At 33.7% G+C, this 15,985-nt stretch overlaps 1 protein-coding gene across 1 annotated transcript; it reads right to left on the bottom strand.

Annotated features, from left to right (window-relative positions):
- Window positions 1-9,938: 9,938 nt before the first annotated feature.
- LOC146898322 (uncharacterized) lies at window positions 9,939-12,873 on the bottom strand. The gene is made up of 3 exons (XM_085733950.1): window positions 12,584-12,873; window positions 11,209-11,618; window positions 9,939-10,450 (listed from the first exon to the last, which is right to left on the bottom strand). The coding sequence occupies exons 2-3, from the start codon at window positions 11,527-11,529 to the stop codon at window positions 10,208-10,210; spliced, it is 564 nt and encodes a 187-aa protein (XP_085590076.1). The 5' UTR covers window positions 11,530-11,618; window positions 12,584-12,873; the 3' UTR covers window positions 9,939-10,207.
- Between the last annotated feature and the right edge of the window lie 3,112 nt (window positions 12,874-15,985).

The following is a 15,985-nucleotide window of genomic DNA, read 5'->3' as shown; positions in this document are numbered from 1 at the left end:
AGTTCTTTTATAAAAAAAAAAAAAAATACATGTAAGTTCTACCAATTTTATGTGTGTCCCGTTCCAAAATGGTGGAACCTTTTAAGAGAGTCGTTGTACTTAATACCTGTAAATTTGGTTTGAAAGTGTTATAGTATGATGTAGTTTAAATGCCTTGAATTCAACAAATTGACCACCAAATAAGATGGAATCACTCTCAAATCACAAGTACTAAGACATTGGCAACTCGGCAGGATTTTTATTTTATTTTATGGAAAATGTTAACAAGTGTTTTAAAAACACTATTTAAAGATCTTAAATGATAAATTTTTATGAAAATTTGTGTATTCAATATATTGATTGAAATATTTGACTATTATAAAAAATAATATTTTAATATAAAATTCTTAAAGAGTGATTTGATGACACGGGTTAACATTTCCTATATTTTATATCCTCAGCCGCATGTTATCCACACGTGCAATGTATGGATGATTTATTTAAGAAAGTCAAATTGTGATCTAAGAGAATATTAATAACTGTTCCATTAACTTGACAAAGGAATCAATATCTTCTTGTAAAAAGAAGAAAGATACCTCATTTTTTTTAATAAAAAAAAACATCTTTTATTCTTTTTTGTAAGCAAAAAATAGAGTGTTAAACATCACATTATACTTAAAACATTTCAATTATGTTGACAAAAGCCTCAATCTATCACTTACAACACCCTAAAATTTATTAATAAAAGAAAAGAGAATAAAACTTAAAAGGGACTAGACCAAAACTCAAATAAATAAGGTATTGTTCTGTCTCTGCCTCATTAGAAAGCTTGTTTGTTTACCGTGGGAGACTATTTTAATTTTCTCACCATGGGAAAGCCTTTTGGAATGGCAATAGTACGTGGTTTCCGGTTTTTTTCAAATTAAATTTCTCTCCCCCACAAAATTGTATATGACCTTAAATGGCATTAATAATTTTTATGACATACTAGACTCTAACCCGTGCGATGCACGGGTTTTATAGAGTTTCATATATAAGTATCATTTAGCGGAAGTAATCAAAGGTGGATATCAACACAATTAAAATGATAATTCATAGTGAACATTGTAATCAAAAGAAAATAATAGACAAAAGTTTGCACCAAGAAAATAATATATGAAACTGATATGTGGTTACAGAAAGAAAAAAAAAGAATAATGAAAAGAAGTTGTTCTGCGGTGACGAAAGGAAAAAAAATAAGAAAAGGAACTGCTATGTAGTAATTGGGAAAATTATAGAAGGAACCGTCAGTAATAAAAAAGTAACTGCTATTGGAAAAGGAACCGCCAAGGTGATAGTGACTTAAAAAAAGGCCTTACATATCTATTTTAGAAGCAACAATATTTCAAAAAAATGGTTGTGGCCTAGTGGTAAAAGTTATGAAGTGGTGGCATATGGTACCTGGTTCGATTCCTTGCTCCCAAAAAAAAGGGCGGGATTAGGGTTAATCAGGTTGATTGGAGACTGTCTAACATTTATATATATTAAGATTAAGATTTTATCCTACTAGACTTTTGACCCGTGCTATCGCACGGGTCCTACCAAATGAAATATAAACGAATAAGTTATAGCATAATGAATGTATAGTAACCAATAAAAGTAGCATGATAAAGTTTAAGTTACCCCTAATTTAAAATAATGATAGCAAATTGATATGGTCATAGTCTAGTTATTGTTAACGTTTTACATTCATCATCATACGTTACGAAATATTTCATGGTAAACGACATTTGATAGGGAGAACACTCTTCTTTCTTCTATATCCATATGAGATGCACCACTTAGAAGTCTAACATTTTGATCTTAATGCTAATAATTCTGATTGTCTCCTATTAATTGTGACGCTGTCAATTCCATCACGTTTATTAATTACATTAATACTCATTCTGCATCTCATAAGTAAACGTAAGAGTCACCTTAGGCAATAAGAATTTGGTCAATAAGAATTAATGTCATAATAAACTGTCAAAATACTCATTTTGCACTCGTTTATTAATGTCATAATACTCATTTTGCACTCTTTCATTAGTGTGACAGCATTTGCTACTCGCATAGTAGTACTGAACACGTTAGAAATTATCATGCAAATGGCTTTTTATCCAATGATAAATGTCGGAAGAACTTTGTTGTATTTGTTTCTCATATATGCTTCTCATATTAGTTGGTGATTAATAGATCAATCGAATATCCATTTGTTTATATATGCTTGTTTCCACACTATGCATCTGTAACTGTATAAAGTTCTAATCCTTAAAAGTATTGTATCAAGTTCCAACCCTTATAATTATACGATACAGATGAAAAGTAAGATTGATTGGCTTTATATCACACTAAGTCAAAATTCATTAGTGTATTTGGTGAAATCTAAAGGAATGCCTTTTCTTTTTAACATCATCCCTTACCAAACTAACTTATAATACAGTATTTTGCTATTAACTTGCAGCTTATAACAATGAAAACTGGATCTGTAGCAACAATTGTAAATCGATTATAACACAAACGAAATCATGAGGATTGATAAAATACTTAGTTCGGATTACAAAACCATCAACATAAAGGCATTAGATGATAACTAAAAGTACTTGCAACCAAAATAAAAACAATCCAGCAACATTGAATAAAGTTGCAATTTGAACAGATGCAAAATGCCAACAGGACCAAAATTGCACAAATGCAAATTACACGCAACCAATCTCAATTTTGTTTGACGGACTCAACCTTCATACGGACAATTTTGATCGTAATTGGATCCAATGGAGCTGTAAAAACATGAAGAAAAAAAATGTTATTTTAAAGTCCGAATGAACACGCAGAATAAGCATCGAACATAAATAGATTACTAACATTTCAAGGAATGCAACACCAACATGGTTTCAACATCATGTTCAGTCATTAGAGGTTTGATAAAATTCATTATAGTTGTATGTAAACTGCAAACAAAGGAGGGTGTCAACGCACCTGTATATATAGAGTGGAATGGAGAGTTTGAATCATAGTTATATGTGTACATAGAGGATGATGATTGGGTAGTTTTAATCTCATATTCATTGCATAAATGTATATCAAAGGTCATGATAAATGCTTGGGTGTTTAATGGTTAGTTGGGAGTGATAGAAGTCAACATTCTTGTAATTATTGTTGTAGTTATTTGTATTTATTATCATTCATGTTTGTCATTATTCGTATTCATTCTCATTCATGATCGCATTAAATGATAGCAAGGGAGGGAAAACTTGGAGTGTTTAGGGCTAAATGCTAGCTTGACCCGTAAGGGGTTGTTATGGGATCTACGGCTGAGACGTAGGGGGTTGTTGACTAACTTGTTTAACATTAACTACGTCTTCAATTGCATTAAATGTGTGTTATTTGTTTTCATTAGCATTAACTAAGTTATATGAGAGAAAATGAGGAGTTTGAAAATAGAGTTTGAATCAACGGGTGTGATCAAGTGTGAAAATAGAGTTTGAATCAACGGGTGAGATTAGATTAGCAATAAATATATGTTTAGGAGGGAAAAATGCTAGGGATTAGGGTAAATTAGGGTGAATTAGGGAAAACATGTGCGCTTCTATATGATATCTACGACTGAGAGTTTGAATCAACGGATGTGATCAAGTGTGAAAATAGAGTTTCAACGGGTGAGATTAGATTAGCAATTAGTGCAGGGGGGTTGTTAACCGATTTGATTAGCATTTATTATGTCTTCAATTGCATTAACTAAGTTATATGAGAGAACATTTTCAGAGTTTGAATCAACGGGTGTGATCAAGGGTGAAAATAGAGTTTGAACAGGTGAGATTAGATTAGCAATTAGTGCAGGGGGTTGTTGACCGACTTGATTAGCATTTAATACGTATTCAATTGCATTAACTAAGTTATATGAGAGAACATTTTCAGAGTTTGAATCAAAGGGTGTGATCAAGTGTGAAAATAGAGTTTGAACGGGTGAGATTAGATTAGCAATTAGTGTAGAGGGTTGTTGACCGACTTGATTAGCATTTAATACGTCTTCAATTGCATTAACTAAGTTATATGATAGAACATTTTTAGAGTTTGAATCAACGGGTGTGATCAAGTGTGAAAATAGAGTTTGAACGGGTGAGATTAGATTAGCAATTAGTACATGTTTACGAGGGAAAAATGCTAGGGATTAGGGCAAAGTAGGGTGAATTAGGGCAAACATGGTAGCCAACCAAGTCTAGCTTTTATAATAAAGGATGATCACAAACAAACAAAAAACCCTTCAAATAAATTTCCATAAAAAACCCTTTAATCCAACATGATTAAGAGTTTAAAAGAATTTGATGTTTGTTTACACTTGAGACTTAACGAGTGGTATGTTGGAACAAAATGTGTTTAACAATAAACCTTTGAGAGTTTTGATGATAACAAGATATTAAAAATTGTCAATTGGATAAGCTAATATTTGTTCAAGTGTACAGGACCATAGACAAAATTTGACATCTTAAATTGGTGCTGGATGAACAAAAGAGAGCTAAGGAATCAACAAAAAGGAAGCTTAAAGCGTCTGAGGAGAAGTGCTCCTGAAGACAAAGTGCTCCTGAAGACAAAGTGCTCCTGAAGTGATGACGTCATCAGAAGCAAGTTCATCACCAGAAGCTGAAGTTCATCAGAAGATGCAAGACTTAAAGCTTCAAGAGCTGTTCAATGGATTTTAACTCATCTAAGCATTGCATAAGACTGGAACTGTAAAGCAACGGTCATTTTGAGAGGATTTGAAGGCATTGGATGCTTGTTCTTTAATGAGCGTTAACAAAGTACAATTTGAAGGTGAGAAAAACACAAGAAGGGGGGTTGAATTGTGTTTTTAAAAATTCTTCTTTTCTCCTAAACTGAACACACTGGTCAGAAGCTAAGTGAGACAGCTTCTGAAGTGATAATCAGAATCTGAACGCAGCGGATAAAAACAGAGAGAGAGAGAGAGAGAGAAGAAGAAGAAAGACACAAAGCAATTATACTGATTCCTTCCACAATCCGGAAGTAGTCCAGTCCCCCTTGCACTTCCAAGGAGATTTCACTAGAATGTAATATCTGATTATAATTGCTCAAGCACACAACAAGAGACTTCCTTTGCTCAAGCACACTTTGCAAGAGTCTTCCTATGCTCAAGAACACAATCAAGAGACTTCTATGCTCAAGCACAACTGCAAGAGACTTCTAAACAAACAAAATTACACAAAAAATTGTTTGAGATTGGACACTTGATATACAATCAGAGGTGCTCACAAAACAAATCAGATACAAACTCTAAGACTTAAGAATTTCTAAGATAAGAACTTGAAAAACAGAAATTCTAAGTGACTTTGAAAGCAGAACAATTTCAGCAGAGGTTTGGCGCTTGTAAATTGTGATAGAGTCGTATGTCAATCTCTAAGTCTTCACTCCTTTATATAGAGGTGTGAAAGAGACGTTGTGAAATTGCCAGCACATCAAAAGAGTCGTTGTTGAAGCTTGATCTTTCACCAATGATCTTTTGCCTGATTTGGTTGTTGTATTAGAAGAACCAATTTGAAATCCATTCCCATTGTGAAGGAACATCTTTGCAGGCATAGCTGTATTCTGGAGCTGTTTTCTTGTCTTGTAGCGTGGACACAAAACAGAGTAGTGGAGAAGGTGGTTGTACAGTTCGTACATAGTACAATGTCAACGTTTTTTAAGATAAGCTTCCAAAGCCTTCAAATCTTCACCAAAATGACCGTTGCAAAGTTCCACTAGTCTTCTACAGTGATTTCGAATCCAATAGACAGCTTTTGAAGTGTTGATCATTGAATCTTCAGCTTGTGGTGATGATCAGCTTCTGATGAGCTTCAGTTTCTGATGAAGTCGCTTCTGAACTACCCGCTTCTGATGAACTTCTGCTTCTGATGACTTTCAGCATCTGATAACGTCATCATTCTTCAGGAGCACTTTGTCTTTAGGAGCACTTTTAGTCTTCAGGAGCACTTCTCTTCAGACGCTTCAAAGCTTCCTTTTCTTTAATCCTTAGCTCTCTTTTTGTTCTTCAGAACCTTTATATGATGTAAATTTTAACTATGGTCCTGTACACTCGAACAAATATTAGCTAGTCCAATTTACAATTTTTAATACCTTGTTATCATCAAAACTCTTTAAGGTTCATTGTTAAACACATTTTGTTCCAACACAATTGTACGAAGTGTACAACCACTACCTGCACTACTCTGTTTTTGTCTCTGCTACAAGACAAGAAAAACAGCTCTGCCTGCAACAATGTTCCTTCACAATGGGAATGGATTTGAAATTGATCCTTCATAGGACAACAACCATATCAGGCAAAAGATCATTGGTGATTGATCAAAGCTTCAAACGACTCTTTTTGATGTGCTGACAATTTCATAACGTCTCTTTCACACCTCTATATAAAGGAGTGAAAACTTAGAGATTGGTAGAGACTCAACAACAACTTACAAGTGCCAAAACTCTGTTGAAATTGTTCTGCATTCAAAAGTTCATTTAGAATTTCTTATCAACTTTCATATCTTAGAAATTCTAGAGTCTTAAGAGTTTGTATCTGATTTGTATTGTGAACACCACTGATTGTATATCAAGTGTTCAACCTTAAACATTTTTCTTTGTAATTCTGTTTGATTAGAAGTCTCTTGTAGTTGTGCTTGAGCAATAGAAGTCTCTTGATTGTGTTCAGGAGCATAGGAAGTCTCTTGCAGTTGTGCTTGAGCAGTTTGAAGTCTCTTGCTAGGTGTAGCAGTGAGCAGTTGTAATCAGATATTACATTATAGTGAACTCTCCTTGGAAGTTCAAGGGGGACAAGACTACTTCCGGTTTATGGAAGGAACCTTTATAATTGCTTTGTGTCTTTCCTCTCTCTCTCTCTCTCTGTGTGTTTTTATCCGCTGCAAGTTTAGTTCTGAACATCACTTCAGAAGTACTCTATCTGCTTCTGACCATGTGTTTTCAGCTTAGGAGAAAAAGAAGAAAAAGCTAACACAATTCAACCCACCCTTCTTGTGTTTTTCTCACCTTCATGGTAAACTAATTTAAGCACAATACAAATTATTTTGTATCTAAAGAGTATTTCTATACACTCAAGTAATTAAAAGATGAGAGTTTGTAAGAATTTTTCTAAGTGTTTTTGCGCTACGATTTGATCAGAGTTTTGGCACAATTAAATAATTGTTGTTCACTTTCTTTCTTCAAATACTCAATATCCTTTTATAGGAGATTTGAATAGAGTCGTTGTTTGAAGAGATTACCAACGCATCGTGTTTCCTAGGGAAGTTTCTTCAGATTTCAAATACTTTGCTATTTAATGATTTTTCCATTGAATAACACTTCGGTATTACTTTACTTCTTATGGAATTATCTGTTGTGTACAAATTGTCTTTCTCGTAGACTTACCTGTTGCTGCAACGTGTCTTCTTTTAATTCACCAAAAACAAAAGTGCTACTTAACCAAAGGCAGTGACCTTTCTTTAAAAGAGTGTTGACCATTGACTTGATTCTTTAATTCAGAGCTTTGTCTTCATAACTTGATGTATTTTCGTTCACAGCTTTGACTTTATATTGACCATCTTCAGATCAAAGCTTTGTCATAAGAGCTTCTCTTGAGTATCAGAGTTGGTCCTGCACATTTGAGCAAACATTAGAGTAACATTTTAAAAATGAAAAACATATTATGTTTTTTTTTTGTGTTAACCATCCAGTTCGTAAAAGATTGGACCCTATGAATCACAAATTCGATCGGGAGATTAGTAAAGTCTGACAAAAAATTGGTACATAAAAAAAACTAATTCGGATTCTCCAAATGATTCGTCATTTGGTAGAATTCTCTAATAATTTCAGTTCAATCACTTTGTTGATGTAAAAAAAATCAAAAAACAAGAAAAAATGTTGAAATAATAAAACATTGAGTCTTACTAACGGATGCCTCCGAGACACTCTTTAAACATTGTAAAATAAGCAATTATTATTTATAAAAGTTAAATATTTTGATTTCTAATACATTGAATACATGCATTTTCATAAACTTATCACTTCTACGAAAGAAATACTTATCAGTTATAATCTTTAACGAATGTCTCGAGACCACTTATGACCGTTATACATGGTAATGGTCAATTGACCAATAATAGACTTTCTTTGTTCACAAAACAAAATACTACCATGTGACAATTTTTTCAGGGGTTTTGGTCGTGACAATTTTTATTTTTTTTTGAGATGGAATATAAAATTTGGTCATAGTCGGCTACGCCCTTTGATTATGACTTGAGCGATGTTTTTCTTGGTTAAGTAGTTTAATGGCTAGATTCACACACATAAAATGTGGAAAAGTGGGAAATCTGGGGTTCGAACCCTGACCCCTACACGAACCCTGACCCCTACACAATTATCCATGGTAGTTACCAACTGAGCTACCCTTACGGGACTGAGCGATGTTAATTAAGCTACCTGGTTCAAAGGGATAGGTTGTGCATGCTTGGTTGATATATATTCCTCTGGATCTTTTTTAGGTGATACTCCTCTGGATTATTCACCAAAAAGAAAAATATTTCTATGGATTTTTTTAAAAGGGTATCTATTAAGAAAGTTAATGAAACAAGCTTTTATAAATAATTGTGCATTCTTTTTTACATTAAAACTTTAAAATTTGGTTTATATTTTATTAAACTCAATAATTGTTTTATTAAACTCATTAATTGTTTTCTTTTTGTCTTTTTAACAAGCGTTTCTAGGAAACTTTTTTTTTTTTTTTTTGAAGGAAGCGTTTCTAGGAAACTTGTTACTTCCTCCGTCCTAAATTAAGTGAATCATTTGCTCATTCCACATCTATTAAGAAAAATTTATAAGAGACAAAGAGAGAAAAATTATGTCTAATGTCGTTATTTAAATTTTACTTCTAATTAAATATTGATTTATTTTCGAAATTCACTAATGTACACTATTATACACTTCATAAGAAATGTATAATTGGAAATAATAAGTTTTTTTTTCATCAATTAATGAACTTAATCTACTTTCTTAAAAAATGTGCTTTTATTATTTTTACTTACATACAAGATCATAGAGAATATTTAATATTTTAAAAATATATATTTTTCAATTCTTTTCTAAAAATTAAATGTTTTTTTGAGAGAGAGAAATGTTAGAGAGAGAAACTCCAGAGAAATACTTCATCGTGAAGAAACCACCACCACCTAATTCTAACTGACTACCTCGATCATCGGTTTTCTTTGTTTTTCGCCATGTATTAATTCCAAATTGCTTGGTCTTACCTCAATTCTGAACCATCTCAACCTAATATCAACAATAACCAGCAACCTAAGCCTCAAAAGTCATTTCCCACAAGTTCTTTCAAACGTTTGTGACATTCCTATCTCGCAACTTCCTCAACCTTGTTTCAAAGGGGACAGGCTTTCAATAAAATCACAAAGAGTGAATATTTCGCTGGATTGGATGCATGCAAACACAATTTACATGGAAGGGTTATTTGGCCCAAGGGTGCAACGCCTTTAATAGTGGTTAACTTGAAAAGCAAGCTATCACCACTACACCATTTATCCTTTATAACAACAATCGAAAAATATTGGCAGAACTATGAAAAGCGTTGCCTAAATGTATAGGGTACGTTTTCCGGGCGTCTCCTATACGAGCGTCGCCTATAGTCTATGGGGACGTTTTTTCATGATCTTTGGGCACACTTTTTCAAAACGTCACCTAAGCCCTAGGAATAGGGGACGATTTTTTGGGGATTCTGAGGGGACGTTTTTAAATGTTCCCATAGGTTGCTTCAATTAATAATCGTTGCCTTAAATGTGAATCTTTAAGAAAACATAAAAACGTCCCCATAGCTTACAGGCAACATTTTTAGAGTGTCCTCGTAAAATTTTAGAATTTTCCAATTATTTTAGAAATGTAACTATAGCTTAAAGGCAATATTAAAATTGTCAATTATAACTCAAACAAGATCGAATTTAGCAATACAACCACAAAAGATGTAATATAATAAAATAGTTCAAGCATTAATTCAAGACATAATAGTAATCAAAATGTCAAACATTACTTGATAAGTTTAATGCTTCGAAGTATAAGCCTAGCAAAATAACAAAACTACAGTTCAGACAAGTTTAGTGGCTTAACTACAATCCAAAATGTGGTTTAACTACAATCCAAAATAAAACACCATCCAACTCGATCATTCAAGTTTATCTTGTAATTCATCATCCAAATCGTCCACTTCAAATTCATCACCGATGTCATCCTCTTGAATTTCATCATCTAGGCCATCCTCTTGAAATTCATCATCTATATCATCCTCCTGAAATTCATCACCTATGTTGTCCTCAAGAAATTCGTCCTCAAGAAATTCATCATCTACGTCTTCCTCTTGAAATTCCTCATCTATGTCATCATGTACAACATCTTCATTGATACCTTGCTGCATAAGAACAACAAAATACATCAACCATAGATATTGTTGGTTCAAAGGACAATCAAAGACATCAACAAGTGTTGTACCTCGCACAAATAAAGACCAAAACAACAAGTAAAACACAGTCAACATAACCGCAAATAGGAAATTTGTTTTACACATTTCCCTTCATTATTCTATAATTACAATCCCATGTTTAAGTTTCTGCAACTTGTGCCATGTTATGCAACAGAGAAACAAACACAAAATGCAGAAAAATAAATCACAAGTTTGCATAAACACCACAAATTGCAGAAACAAAATTTATGCATAAAATTTTTCAACACAATCAAAATCCGACTTTGAACACGCATCTTAAACAATTTAGCCAAACAACATAATCATAAGTTCGCACAGCTCTAATTTAGACCCAACATACACAAGTTAACAATTTCCGGCACTTGCCTACATTCCAAGTGATTTCACTACTAACAACTTTTTGCATATATAATAGCATGCAAAACAAAATATATGCATAAAATTCTACAACACAAACAGAATCCGACCCTACACACACATCCTAAACAATTCAGCAAAACAACATAATCATAAATTCGCACAGCTCTAATTCATACCCTACACACGCAACTTAACAGTTTCAGGCACTTGCCTACATTCCAAGTGATGTCACTACTAACAACTTTTTGCATATATTAACAAGCAAAATATAACTAGTTTAACTCAATTACAGTAGCATAATCAATAATATTTCTATATATGGTTACCTTTTCAGGACATGGAGTATGAATTGATGTAGAGGAATGCATTTGTGCTGTACTATCCTTTGGGGAACTGTTAGCATCTCCATGAGATAATCTGAGCAAATCTTCTATTGACTTCATATTTAATTGAGGATTGAATTGTTGTATGCCGGTCTTAAACGCATTTTGTAATCTATCAATCTGATCTTGAAATTCATGCCTTAAATTAGATACCTCTTGACTATGTGCTTGTTTCAAAGCATTAATCTCAGCCTTTCGCTTTAAGGAAGTTTTAGTTACGGTTCTCCCATAACAACGTAATCTGTCGGGACGCTCCTTTCCCATAACAGCTTTAAAAGCTTTAGTATCACTTCCTTTATTTTCAACGCAGAGAAGCAAGAGCACAACAACACAGAGAAGCAAGAACGCAACAACTGCAAAAATGTCGCAAACGCAGAATGTGTCAAAAACAGTGTTGCAACCATATGTTATGTCATGATTGTTAATAAACTTGCTATATTATTTGTGAAGGTGTTGCTAGGTGTTTATACAAAGATAATGAAGACCACAAGCATTAGTCCAAAGGATCCTGAACAATTGAACTCTTTCACACAAACAGGTGTTGCTAATAAATTTGAGCTATATTGTTAGTGAAAAAGGTGCTGTTAATCGATAGTATACATATATGGACACGGACATTGACACACCAACACCGCTAATAATTTAATAAAATCATATAATTATGTGTAATTATATATGTCGGTGTCGTGTCGGTGTCGGACACGTAATCCGAACGTGCTTCATTGACTGAGTTTCGATACAACGTATCAACCAACCAACATCCAATGACATGGTCATTCAAATCCAAAAAAAAAAACCAAAATCATTAATTGATACCAAAAAGCTAATTTTTACCAAAATCATTACATCTAAATCCCACGAAATAATCCATTACTTCATAAACTAGCCCAGTCAAATTTATTGATTTTATCATACATAATCTGTGTTTCTATATTTGTTAATAGACTATATTTATGAGAACTTACTAGCTATAACCAAAATAAATTAACTTTTTTCTTTATGCTAATCTTTTTTCAGGGTTTGCTTTTAATGAACTAAACGATGCTTGTTTCAATAGGCAAAACAGAATGAAATCTTGATACATTAAATTTTTTAGATTCTTTCATGTTGCTGGCTGAAGCAAAATTAGATTCATGGTATCAATTAATGAGTTGGGGTTGGTAATCAAATTTCAGCACCCACAAAACACCCACAAAAGGGATGAAGAAGAAAAATTAAACTAAAATCAACAGAAAGCTGAACAAAAAATTAACTATAATCAACCAAAAAGCTGAAGAAAAAAAATTAAAATATAGATGAAGAAGAGAATGATAATTACATGGATCTTTTGTTATTTGAGATGAGCAGCAAGAAGATCTTCTTTGTTGAAGTTCTGGAAACGAGCAGAAGAAGAGAAAAAGAAGAACAACGAGCAGGTTGGATCGGATTCAGATCGAGAGCGATTTGAGGTTAGAGGGTCACATGATTTTTTTGATTCAGAACTTGAGTGAATGATTTGTGTGGATGATTTGCGTGAATGATTTTTTGGTACGACGGTCACATGAATGAACTTGGAATGGATAAGGGTTTGAGTGAATGAACTTGAGTGGAGTGAATGAAGTTGGAGTGGATTAGGTTTACGTTAAGTGAATGAAATTGGGAAAGTTGCCTATATATAATAAAGAAAAAGTAATTATATATAATAGCGAAAAAGCAAACATTACCAAAAAAAGCATGTGGTGTGTTGGTTAAAGCCTTGTCTGTCCTATAGGTTGTGTGTTCAATTCCTAGCTATGCTATGCCAATTTTTCAGTTTATTTTGAATAAAAATTAGAAACACGATCAAAGCTGTGTTGACCATGCCAGATTGGAGGGAATTTTTTTTTTTTTTTTTGGTAAACAAGCTTGGACTTGGAGGGAAGATTGCCACCAAAAATTTGATGTTGGTGAAATTTTTATGCAACAATATAAAATTGTCCCCAAAAGTATCTAAGGGGACAATTGATGGTTGACACTAAAGTAATAATAATGTAACGCTTCAAAATCGTCCCCAAAAGTATTTTAGGGGACGTTTATCAGGGGTTGCAAAAATATTTTTGACAACACTCATAAATCGTTGCCTTAGAGACTTTTAGGGGACAATTTTTACACGTCTCCTAAAAAAGTGTTGCCAGAGACAATAAATGGTGTAGTGCACCTATGTGGAAAGATTTAAGGAAGTGGGGGAGTTGCTTCCCTAGGTAGAGGATTCTATGAAATCACATTTTATTCTTTGAAGGATGTTAGAAGAGTCAGATTTGTCGCTTCATGGAATTTGACCCCAGAATTTTTAAAGATTTTTGCTTCGAAGAAGGATTTCAACCCAAAGACTCAACAAAATTCAACAACTCAGGTTTGGTTTAAGATTTATGGTTTCTCCCAAGAATATTGGTGTCATGATTGATAGAATATGTGTATATTTAGCAAAATAGTGATGTGTAGTTGTTAGCATTATTGACAGAATAAGTCAATGACAATTTGTATTCATGAGCCATTATTAGTTTCCTGATATATGATTGTAACACATGTATATTGCAGACATCAGATATGCAATGAAAATCATCGAAATATTTTCCTATATGGTATCAGCTAGGTTTTCGATCTACCTTCTTTCCTATATGCAATGAAAATCATAGAAATATTTTCCTCTGGAAACGTCTCGACGCGGTCATTTTGCAGTGGATGTATGCCATAATAACCTAGGATATTCTTAGTTCCATCCTGGTAATCAATGATACTGCTGAAAATTGTTGGAAAAGAATTACTTCTATGTTTCAAGATAACAAGCATTTGAGAGCAGTCCACCTCGAACATCAATTCACCAACACGAATTTGGAAGATTTTCCATCCACCAACACCTATTGCAATCGTCTCAAATTACTCGCCGATCAGCTTGCAAATGTTGATTCTCCCGTGAACAACACTCATCTTGTGTTAAAAATGATTTATAGACTCACTGACTCATACACAAGATTTGTCACGTACATTCAGCAATACGATCCCTTACAGACATTTGAAACGGTGAAATCTCGGTTGGAACTAAAAGAATCAACCATGGACCAACGTGTTGCACGTGAATCTAGCCACTCCTCACCTCAGGAAGCCTTGCTAATGAAATCACAAGATGAAAATTCATTTTCTTCCACCTCTCCTACCGCCAATCCCGCGTGTGCCTTCAATAACAACAGTAGCAGACGCGGCAACAACAACAATCGGGGAAGAACCGCGGTCACAAGGGGAAAAACTCCGGCAGAGGCGGCCGCATTAACAACGGCGACGGTGGTTGGCAGCAATCAGGCGGTGGTGGACGCGGATAGAATTCACACTGGCAGCAACAACAACAAGTTGTATCCTAGTTGGGCCTCTCCTCCATACCCTTATCCATCTTTTTGGAATAGGACTAATGCTAACCCAAAAACAAAACCAAATGGCATCCTTGGACATAAACCACCTGCTGCCTTTACTACAACTGGGCCAAGTCCAACAGATGTTGAAGCTTATCTCCACACTCTTCATCTTGCTCAGTGTGACCCATCTTGGTACATGGACACATAAGCAACATCTCATATGACATCCACACATGGTAATCGCTCATCTTATTTTAATTTGAGCAAAAATAATAGAATTAACGTAGGAAATGGTCATTCAGTTCCTATTCATGGTTTTGGAAATGATAATTCAATTTTTTATTTGGTAAAAAATTAATCTATGTTCGTAAATTCACTACCGATAACCATGTGTCTGTTAAATTTGACTCATTTAGTTTTTCTGTGAAGGATTTTCATATGGGGATGGTTCTAATGAGATTTGAGAGTCAAAGCTAGCTATATCCCATCACAAACACAACCACAAATGAAAACAAATTTCATTTTGAGTTTACAGCTCTATCTACTTCTATTTGGCACGACCGTCTAGGTCAGCCAGCAACATCTATTTTAGATTCTCTTAGGAAAAATAAAATGATTGATTGTATTGCTAATTCAAATTCAAATTCAATTTTTTGTCATTTATGTCCTCTTGGTAAACATATTAAAATGCCATTTATTGATTCACATAACTCTACTCTTATGCCATTCAATATATTACACAGTGATGTGTGGACATCTCCTGTATTGAGTACTTCCGGTCATAAATATTATGTGCTTTATTTAGAAGACCATTCAAATTTTTTGTGGACTTTTCCTATTTCACACAAATCTCAAGTTTTTCCAACTATTGAAAAATTAAGAGCATATATTAAAACTCATTTTCATCGGGAAGTTAAAAATATTCAGTGTGATAATGGTAGAGAATATGTCAATGGCAATTTTCAAAAACTCTGTGATGCAAATGGAATTTCATTTCGCTTCTCGTGTCCTCATACTTCATCTAAAAATGGCAAAGTTGAACGAAAAAATTTGATCCATCAATAATATAAATCAGACTTTACTAGTTCATGCTTCTCTACCTCCAAAATTCTGGCGCCATGCCTTACAAATGGCAACTTATCGATTAAATATTTACCAAATAAAAAATTGAATTATCAATCACCTCTCAAAATTCTTTTTCAAAAAGACCCGTCCTACTCTCATATAAGAGTATTTGGGTGTTTATGTTACCCTCTTTTTCCATCACCTACTAAAAACAAACTCCAATCTCGTTCCACCCCATGTGTCTTTTTAAGATATCCTTCTAATCATCGCAAATACAAATGTTATGATTT

The sequence above is a fragment of the Medicago sativa genome, chromosome 8, assembly GCF_051527215.1.
Source record: "Medicago sativa cultivar Bolivia chromosome 8, Bolivia_mono, whole genome shotgun sequence".
Taxonomy (NCBI): domain Eukaryota; kingdom Viridiplantae; phylum Streptophyta; class Magnoliopsida; order Fabales; family Fabaceae; genus Medicago; species Medicago sativa.
Note: the sequence above shows the minus strand (reverse complement) of the source record. Positions and strands in the feature narration are given on the sequence as shown.